The sequence below is a fragment of the Chinchilla lanigera genome, unplaced genomic scaffold (genome assembly GCF_000276665.1).
Source record: "Chinchilla lanigera isolate Chin_1 unplaced genomic scaffold, ChiLan1.0 scaffold00094, whole genome shotgun sequence".
NCBI lineage: Eukaryota > Metazoa > Chordata > Mammalia > Rodentia > Chinchillidae > Chinchilla > Chinchilla lanigera.
The window spans coordinates 4,175,334-4,184,646 of NW_004955495.1; the positions used below are offsets into that span (position 1 = coordinate 4,175,334).

General features: G+C 55.1%; 1 protein-coding gene across 3 annotated transcripts in view; it reads left to right on the forward strand.

Moving 5' to 3' along the window:
- Positions 1–2,367: 2,367 nt before the first annotated feature.
- Plin3 (perilipin 3) overlaps positions 2,368–9,313 on the forward strand; it is a 12,352-nt gene continuing 5,406 nt past the window's right edge. For 2 of the 3 annotated variants that reach the window (XM_013505194.1, XM_005405777.2), the window contains exons 1-4: positions 3,341–3,406; positions 6,324–6,406; positions 7,219–7,417; positions 7,695–7,777. In XM_013505194.1, coding sequence (XP_013360648.1) covers positions 6,341–6,406; positions 7,219–7,417; positions 7,695–7,777 — 348 coding nt within the window. In that variant the 5' untranslated portion in view covers positions 3,341–3,406; positions 6,324–6,340. Of the gene's footprint in view, positions 2,738–3,340; positions 3,407–6,323; positions 6,407–7,218; positions 7,418–7,694; positions 7,778–9,313 lie in introns of those variants that run through there. The other variant, XM_013505193.1, reaches the window with a different exon arrangement.

Below are 9,313 nucleotides of genomic sequence, written 5' to 3' on the forward strand. Positions count from 1 at the left end.
AGCTCAAGGCCTGCCTGAACTGCATAGTGATACCATCTCAAAAAGACCAAAATAAAAAAAAGTTTGTTGAATGACTAAATAACCAGTAAATCACTAGCCTGGCTGATGGATAATAGGAAAGGTGTGACGAGTAGGTGGACAGACACTCGGAAATGTCAGAGGGCAAACACCGGGGCCAGGTGTGGGAGGGGTTCATCTGGGACTAGTGCGCCCCCATGTGGCAGGACGCTCTTCTGCCTCTGCTTCCCAATTCCTAGTGGAAGCCAAGAGATCAATTTTCTGAGCTCTCTGGTTAGGAATGGCTTTGGTGGAGAGGAAAAAAGAGGAGGCAAACTCAGAAATAAAAACCTCAAAGACAGCCAGGCATGGTGATACACACCTGTCATCCCAGCACTGTGGAGGCTGAGGCAGGAGGATGGCCCTCAAGGAATCTCCCAAGCCTGGAAGGTGGCAGGGTGGCTCTCCCCCAGAGCCAGGGTGGTACAAACAGAAGGACATGGGTCTGAGGTAGGGAGGTCAGATTTAGCACAAATGAAAACAAAACAAAATAAACATCATATATATTTAAATTTGAAATTTGAATCAGTAATTAAACCCAAATTTTTCACCCTGAACTACACTCCCAGGCTTTTTAAAAATTTTGAAATAAGGTCTCACTAAGTCACTAAATTGCCCAGGCTGGGCTTGAACGTGTGATCCTCCTGCCTCAGCCTCCTACAGTGCTAGGATGACGGGCATGCATCACTACACCAGGATGGGAAGGATCATTTGAGTGGTTTTTTTTTTTTTTGTCTTTCTGAGACAGGGTCTCCGCTATGCAGTTCAAGCTGGCCTTGAGCTCACTTCGTAACGAAGGCTGGCTTTGATCTCACAAAGATCCTCTTGCCTCAGCCTCCTGAGTGCTGGGATTATAGGCATGCACCACCACGCTTGGCCAAGTGAGTGTTTGAGGGTCAGTTTACCCCATACATGTCATGGGATATACTTTTTTTTTTTTTTGTATCAGGAATCAAACTCAGGACCTTGCGCTTGCCAGGCAGGCGCTCGTGCTGCTGAGCTATATCCCTGGCCATCATGGGATGTACTTATAGCAAAAGAAAAGCAATACAGTACTTGTTATTGATCTGAAATTAAAATGTCACCTGGCTTCCTGGATTTCATCAGCCATCCCCAGTTCTAGGAGAGTCTGGGGGTTAAGAAGGAAGGCTTCTAGAGGGAGGGCACAGTGGTGCGGGAATGGCAGGAGTGTCCCAGGCAGAGAAAGTTCAGGAAATCCTTGAGCTGCTGCTAGGAACCTTCTCCTCCCCTCCCCATAACATGCACAATGGCGGGTGTGTGTGTGTGCGTGTGTGTGCTGTGCCAGGCTCCCCACCTCCAGTCTCCCAGCATGCTCTGCTTGTGGCCATCTCTCTGGTCTCCCAGTACCCAGGGGCCAACTTCTACTCTGTCCCTTTTTGCTCCAGAGGTGGGGGGGCAGAATCGCTAGGAGTTTATTTTCCATGTCATAATTGGGTTCTGTCCCCTATCAGAGATATTTGGGGACTTAGGTCCCTGCCCTTTGCGCTGTGTGACCTGGGATAAATCACATCTCTGTAAGCCAGCCCCACCTCCCCTCCTCCCTCTGCTCCAGCCACACGGGCTGCTCCTCCGCGCAGGCCTCCCCTGAGCACCCTGGTAAATCTGCACCCCCACATGTGACCGTACTTCAGCTGGCTCATCACCCTGACAGAGTAACTCACCCAGCGGCCCAGGGCTGGATTTTTATGTTTTGCTCCTGGCCAGGCGGAGCATAATGAATACAGCTGAGCGAATGTTGCCTTAATCACTGGGGGGGGGGGGCTCAGAGTGACTCAGGAATCACTTGTGGCTAGTTAAATTTAGACAATCAGGTGTGATGGCACACACCTGTCATCCCAGCACTCTGGAGGCTGAGGCAGGAAGATCGAAAACTTGAGCCCAATCTGGGCAACATGGTGGCTTAGCAAGACCCTATCTAAAAATAAATAAATAAAAACAAATTTTAAAATTGGATACTGTGGCAAGGCACGGTGGTGCACACCTGTAATCCCAGCACTCTGGAGGCTGAGGCAGGAGACTGCTGTGAGTTTGAGGCCAGCCTGAACTAATAGTGAGATCCCGTCTCAAAGCAACAACAATGACAAAAAAGAATCTAGAAAATTGGACGCCCCTCCTCAGGCTGGAGATGAGGCTCAGTGGCAAGTGCTCGCCTGGCACAACCCCGGCTCTGCCTCCATCCGCAGCACCGCACTGAAAGCCGCTGGAGTTAGCCTTGGTGTGACTATGGGATGATGGAGAGTTCTAGAACATTCCCGTTGCTGAGGCGTCACCGGGTTCTGTGGTACAATGCTGCTGGCCTGGTCAGAGAAAACGCAGGCTCTGACATCTCATTTTCCCCATATTTTTTCCAGAGGCCCTGGAAGTCCCACTCCATCCATTTAATTTAGCAGAGGTGGCAGCTGGGCGGTCCCTGGCTGGATGCAGCCCCGGCCAGATTTTGTTTGGCCCAGTAGTGTTCTGAGAGGCAGGCCATTTCTGATCTGACTTCCTGTAGATCTTCCAGTCCCCAGTGAGTCTTCCCCAGGGCAAGGCTCTGCTGTTCCAGGGCCAGGCATGCTGCTTTCCCCTCCTGCCCAGCTTCTAGAGCCATCTGAGTCTCAGATCTTGGATTAGAGACCAAAAGGACAAAGAAAGAATAATCGTCTGGGGGAAGAAAAAGGTATGGCAGCTTCAGGAAGGGGTTGATCCAGGAGTCAGAGAGCCTGAGGCTTGCAGCCGGTAGCCTCACTGGCTGACTGTCTCTGGGCCTCTGCGTCTATGAAATGAGGCTGACAAAGGAACAACACAGTGCTGGGAGGATTGAGAGGCTGGGTTTGGGGGTGTGCAGGCAGAAAGCTTTGAGTTCATGCTGACTAAGGGGATTCGGGTTGTTTCTACTGCTGGGTGGGACATGGAGCCTTCACCCTGGCGCCCTCCAGCAACCATCACCGAGACCTCGAAGCTTTCCTTCCTTCTCTGCAGAAATGGGGGCCTGTGACACCCCCGCCAGCCCCCAAGCAGTGTGCCCCGGACTGTACCCAGTCACCACCCAGGGCTGAGCTCACAGAATCCCCGGGTGGGGAAGGGGCGCCCCTTTTCTAGGTCCAGAGCCGTCCAAGGTCTTCTGTCTTCTCCAAAGCCAGGGCGCAGGGTCCTACATTGACTTTACTAAGAGACTGTCACATCCTGGGCCCCCGGCAGAAGAGGCGGGACCGGCGGCTGGCAGGCCCCCCCATGATTGGCTGTGCGGGCCGTCACTCCCGGGACCCGCCCTCCCACGGGGTAAAATCCCGCCCCGCCCCCTCCCGGCCACTTTCTTCCCTGGCCTTGGAGTTTGAGGACTTCTGCGGTGAGAAGCGGGGGGCCTCGGGGCGACCTGGGGTGGTGGGGTCCTTGGGATCCTGAGGAACCCTAGGGAAGGAGGGCCCTGGCCCCCCGTCTCCGGGAAATGTAACTTCTGTAACAGACTGGAACTCTACACTGTGCTCGCCTTGCCCGGGACAGAGAGCTACTTAGTATCAAGGGGGCGGCCACATCCTGTCCTCTCCCGATCCTCTCTGCGCTGGAAGCCCGGGCTGCTTTTTGCAACAACACCAAGTTTGGTGGCCCGGGGACTCCGCCCTCTCTCCCTCCCAGGCCCTCTTAACCACCCCCCCAAGCAACCCCCAGCTCTGGCTGGCACCTGGGGGTCTTTCCTGGGCAACTCCGGCCGTTCCCATGGGTGGGTGTGGCCGGGAAATTGCGAAAGCTTTATCTGCCGTGGGGCTCTGCTCCACGTTGGGCCTGGGACCTTGATCTCTTGGAATTCCTTAGTCTTACGTCTTTTCTTTTTGCGCTGGGGACTGAGTCCCAGTCCTTTTCTCTGAGCTGTAAGCGAAGTTTTTGTTGTTTTTTTTTTGTTGTTTGTTTGTTTGTTTGTTTTTGGTCTTTTTGAGACAGGGTCTCGCTATGCAGTTTGGGCTGGCCTGAAACACACTTTGTAGCCCAGGCTGGCCTCGCACTCGAAGCAGACCTTCTGCCTCAGCTCCTGAGTGCTGGGATTACAGGTGTGCACCACCACACCTGGTGGCTTGAATTTTGGATCCTCCTGCCTCAGCCTCCCTGAGTGCCGGGAGGACAGTTTGTGAGAGGAGGAAGTGGACTTGCCATGGGGTTGTTTTGCGGGAGTTGCGTCAGCTCCCACCAGAGCAGTCTGGCTGCAGGAGCCAGCTGCATGCAGGTTGCTAACCCTGAGGTCTTGCAAGGAGCCCATGGCACTCCGGGTGACCAGCTCCGGGAGGGGCTGATGGACAGAGGCGGGCAGAAGCAGCCTGAGACCTAAGTGGGACTTGGCCATCTGTGGAGGCTGGAGCTGGGGCACTGATCTGGCCAGGACCCCATCTGCCCTATACCCCGAGTGTTAAGGATGGCAAGGGGGTGAGGCGAGGGGAGCTGTAGGTAGAGGTCAGCAGGCTGAGGTGTGTCCTTCTCTCCCTTCCCCCTCAGCCTGGGGGGCCTTGGTAACCAGCTGCCGGGTCATTCCTGGCCCCACCCACTTTCTGCCTGCGCAGAGGGATGGAAACCAGGGCCTTGGAAGCTCCACCTCCAGGCCTTTTTACCTTTTACCTTGACACGGTGTTTCCCTTAAGTTGCCCAGGCTGACTTAAGAAATTTGGTGCTCATAAATGCTGAGATCACAGGCATGTCCCACCACACTCCGCATTTTTGTTTTTGCCCCCCCCCCCCCCGAAATCAAACTCACGACCTTGTGCTTGCCAGGCAGGCGCTATGCCACTGAGCTAAATCCCCAGCCCCGTTTTTTTAAAAATTAATTTAATTTTTTTTTTTTGAGACAGGGTCTTGCTGTACAGTTCAGCCTGGCCTTGAGCTCACAGTGTAGCCCAGGCTAGCCTTGAACTCATGGCAATCCTCCTGCCTCAGCCTCCTGAGTGCTGGGATTACAGGCATGAGCCATTACACTCAACCTGGTTCAAGTTTTTTAAAAGTTTAATTTTATTTCTTTCCATTGCTGGGGATCAAACCCAGGGCATTAAACGTGCAAGGCAAGTACACAAGTACACACCCTTGAGCTGCACCCCAAGCCCTTAACTATTTCGAACAGGTAATATCATTGCCCTGGCTTTTTTCTTTTTTTGGTCTTTTTGAGACAGGGTCTCACTATGCAGTTCAGACTGGCCTTGAGCTCACTTTATAGCCCAGGCTGGCCTTGAAGTGATTCTCCTGCCTCAGCCTCCTGAGTGCTGGGATTACAGGTGTGTGCCCCCATGCCCGGCACTGACTTTAAACTCTAAACCCTCCGCCTCATCCCCACCTCAAGTTACCCAGTCCTCCTTCCTGACAGGCGGCCACTGTTCAGTGTCTTGTGTCTCGTTAAACACTGTCTGCACAAGCCACGAAGAGCTCTTGCCCAATTTGGCACATTTGGCTGTTAACTGTCTTGACCCACGTTACAGGTCAGTGTCAAGCCCTGCTAGGGTTAGGGGATGGTGTGCGTTACTGTATTTATTTGTTTGTTTGAGACAAGCTCCCTCTTCGCAGTTCAGGCTTGTTGTGAACTCACTATGTAGCCCAGGCTGGCCTGTAGCTTTTGGCAATCCTCCTGCCTCAGCCTCCAGAGTGCTAGGATCACAGGTGTGCGCCGCCACACCCCGCTGTGCTATTTTCTTTAATCCCCGGCTACTGGGCCTCTGGGTTGCTCCCAAGGTTGCGGTATAGCTGCCGGAGGCGCACACACCGCCGCCCTCGTGGCAGAGCTGGTGTGAGCGAGGTCTTCCCCGCAGGGAGGTTTCCAGGGCAAAGGGAAGACAGCTGCTGACACCTAGCAGCAGTTGGCAGCCTCTGTGAGGTTCTGGCCCAGATCTGTGTCTCTGGCCTAGAGGTGACCAAGGTGAGGCCCTGGAAGAGGAGCCGGGAAGGCCGTGTGAGGCCTGTCAACTCAGCTGCTCCGGAGGGAGGATGAGGCAGGAGGATCACAAGTTCCAGTCCAGTTCCAGTAACTTAGCAAGACCCTGTCTTAGATTAAAAAATAAAAAAGCCTGGGGAAGCAGCTCAGCGTGAAGGCCCCAGTACCGGAAGAAGAAACTAGCTGAGTCAGGTTTTTCCCGTCCGACTTTGAGTCACACCTGCTGTTTAGCACGGGGCACACGTCCCCCAGAGACGGGGGCCCAGCTGCAAGGAATGAGGAGGTCCAGGGCGATTTTGAGCCCTGTGTGCCCTGGCCTGGTGTGGGCCCGGGTTTCCGCCCCCAACAGTCCCTCTGCCCGCAGTGCCCGCTGCTGAGACCATGGCTGCACAAGGGACAGAGGCCCATGAGGACATCACAGTGGCCCCGGAGGAACCAGTACAGCAGGTAAGGACAGCCTGGTGCTGGAACTGCCCGAACCCCCTGATTTATGTACAGGATGGAGGGGGGCTCTTTTTTCTTTCTTTTTTTTCTCTTTCTATTCTTTTTTTTTTTTTTTTTTTTACACAGAGTCTCACTGTGTAGTTCAGGCTGCTCTTAAACTCACTATGTAGCTCAGGCTGGCCGGAACTCTTGGTGATCCTCCTGCCTCAGCCTCCTGGGTGCTGGCTTCATAGGCATGTACCGCCATACCTGGCTCAAAATGTGTTTTATACGTGTTTTTAATCTATTCCCCTGCCGGAGGGCAGTTGGGCCATTTCTACTTTCTGGCTGTTAAGACTCGCGCCTGGACTTGAGTTCGCCGTCCCTGGACCCTGCAGTCAAGGCTAGTTTTTGTTTTTGTGGTGCTGGGGATCCACGTGGGCCCTCGGGCACACGCTGACTTCCGGAGCCCCCAGAGCGTGGAGTGTCGGCCCCCGGCACTCCGCTCACATCCAGGACCAGCTCGATTTGTGACGGGCCGATTTCTGTGGCCTCTTTGGGCCCCAGTTTCCCCACCTGTGAAATTGCAACAGTGCCGTGCACCTCTTAGAACTGTCGACTAAGGCAGGTGACCCCAGAGCACAGGAGAGTTCAGTCTCCTGGATGAACCCAGGGCCTCCTGTGAGCTCAAAAGAAAAACATAAGAAAGGGCTGGGATGGAGCTGGGTGGGAAGACCCCGGCCCCACCCCCAGCCCCCAAACATAACTGAAGCAGATGCGCAGGTGCCCGAGTTTCGGGCCTGCGCCCACCAGCTGCCTCTGCGCCCTCCCCGCAGCCCCGCGTGGTGGACCGCGTGACCAACCTGCCGCTCATCAGCTCCACCTGCGACATGGTGTCAGCCGCCTACGCCTCCACCAAGGACAGCCACCCCCACGTGAGGACCGTGTGTGACGCGGCGGAGAAGGGCGTGAGGACCCTCACAGCGGCCGCGGTCAGCGGGGCGCAGCCCATCCTGTCTCGGCTGGAGCCTCAGCGTGAGTGACGGAGGCCCTAGAACGTGGGGACTGTCCCCCCGCCTCTCCTGGGGCATCTGCCCCAGCCCTGGCTCTGTCCCCCCAGGACCAGGCCCAGACTTCTCAGCCACAGCCATAGCTGGAGTTGTGTGTTATTTGAGGCAGGGTCTCAGGGTGCAGTTCAGGCTGGCCTTGGGCTCAGTCCTGCCTCAGCCTCCTGAGTGCTGGGATGATGGGTGTGCGCCACCGTGCCTGGCTCACGGTTGGGTTTTTCCTTTCTCCCTTCCCCCTCCCGCAGTGGCTTCAGCCAGCGAATATGCCCACCGGGGGCTGGACAAGCTGGAGGAGAACCTGCCCATCCTGCAGCAGCCCACGGAAAAGGTGAGGGCAGCGTCTCCAGTGGAAGCCCCTAGAAGGGCTGGGGTATAGCTCAGCGGCACAGGCGCCTGCCTGGCAAGCGTGAGGTCCCGAGTGGTTGATTCCCAGTACCAAAAACAAAACAAAAAGAAGACCCTAGGGAACCAGGCAGGGTGCTGCACCCCTGTCATTCCAGTGCTGTGGGAAGCTGAGGCAGGAGGATCGCAAGTTTGGGAGCAGCACGAGTGATTTAGTAACTGAGCAAGTCCCCGTTTCAAAATAAAAAGTAAAAGGGTAGCCGGGCATGGTGGCGCACACCTGTAATCCCAGCAGTGAGGAGGCTGAGGCAGGAGGATCCTGTGAGTTCAAGGCCGGCCTGGGCTACATGAGCAAGTTCAAGACCAGGTTGAACTACATAGTGAGACCATACTTCAAAATAAATAGATAGATAGATAGATAGATAGATAGATAGATAGATTAAAAAAATAAGATAGGCTAGGAATGTAGCTCAGTGCAAAGGCTCTGGGTTCCATCCCTGCTACCAAACCAAACAAGAAAAACCCAGGGCTCAATCTGCGCTCTGAGGGCGGGCGGGTGCAGAAATGCCAGCTGGGGCGCACCTTGCCAGTGTGGGTCCTCTACCTGGCGAGAGAGGTGGGCCAAGCCCGCCCAGCTCCCATACGGCTCCCGGGCACATGTGCTGAGGGGCGGCGTTCCGCCAGGCACCCACCGAACACCTGCTGTATACAAGGACGGAGTAACCCTCGGGCCGGCCGGGCCCGGTGCTATGTTACCGCACAACGTGCTCGGCCTGGGAAGCCGCTGGAGTCCCAGAACCATGGCCGACGTCCCCCAGGGCTGCGTCGCAGGGCTCAGCCCTGCGGTGTCCTTCCTCGCCCCTGACGGAGTGAGTGTCTGCCAGGCCTACATTCCTTCCCCGCATAGAAGCCAGGAGCGCAAGGTCAGGTTCTCCGGCTCATGGTCCAGCCCTGCAGGCCACGCTCTGGGCCCACGTTTTCCCTCCTGGGCCCTGGGGTGGCTTTTCTCCGTGGGAAAGGTAGCTTTCCGGGGCCTGTGGGACAGCGGTGTCCCCAGTGTGGTTTTGTTTCTCTTGTTTCAGCACCAGGGATGGAACCCGGGGTTTTTGCACTGAGCTCCATCCCCAGCCCCCCCTTAAAACTTTTTTTGTGACAAGGTCTCCCAAATTGCTGAGTTGCCCAGGTTTTGCTTTAACTTGCGATCCTCCTGCCTCAGCTTCCTGAATGTTGGGGCTGGAGGTGTATACCACCAACCCCTAGCTCAGTGCTCGGTTTAACCCTAGTGCTATGCTATGCCGGTTTTCATACCAGGCTAGGTTCAAGTCCTAGAAAAGGAGGCCAAGCATGGCCCCCCTCTTGTTCTTGTAAATAAAGTTTTACTGACATATGCCCCCACCCACTCATTTACATTTCCATGTTTCGTATCTGCCTAGGAGGCTGAGTTAAATAGTTGTGAGACCACCCTCTGACTTGTCAAGTCTTTTTTATTTTTCTCCTCCTCTTTCTTTTCCTTTTTTTTTTT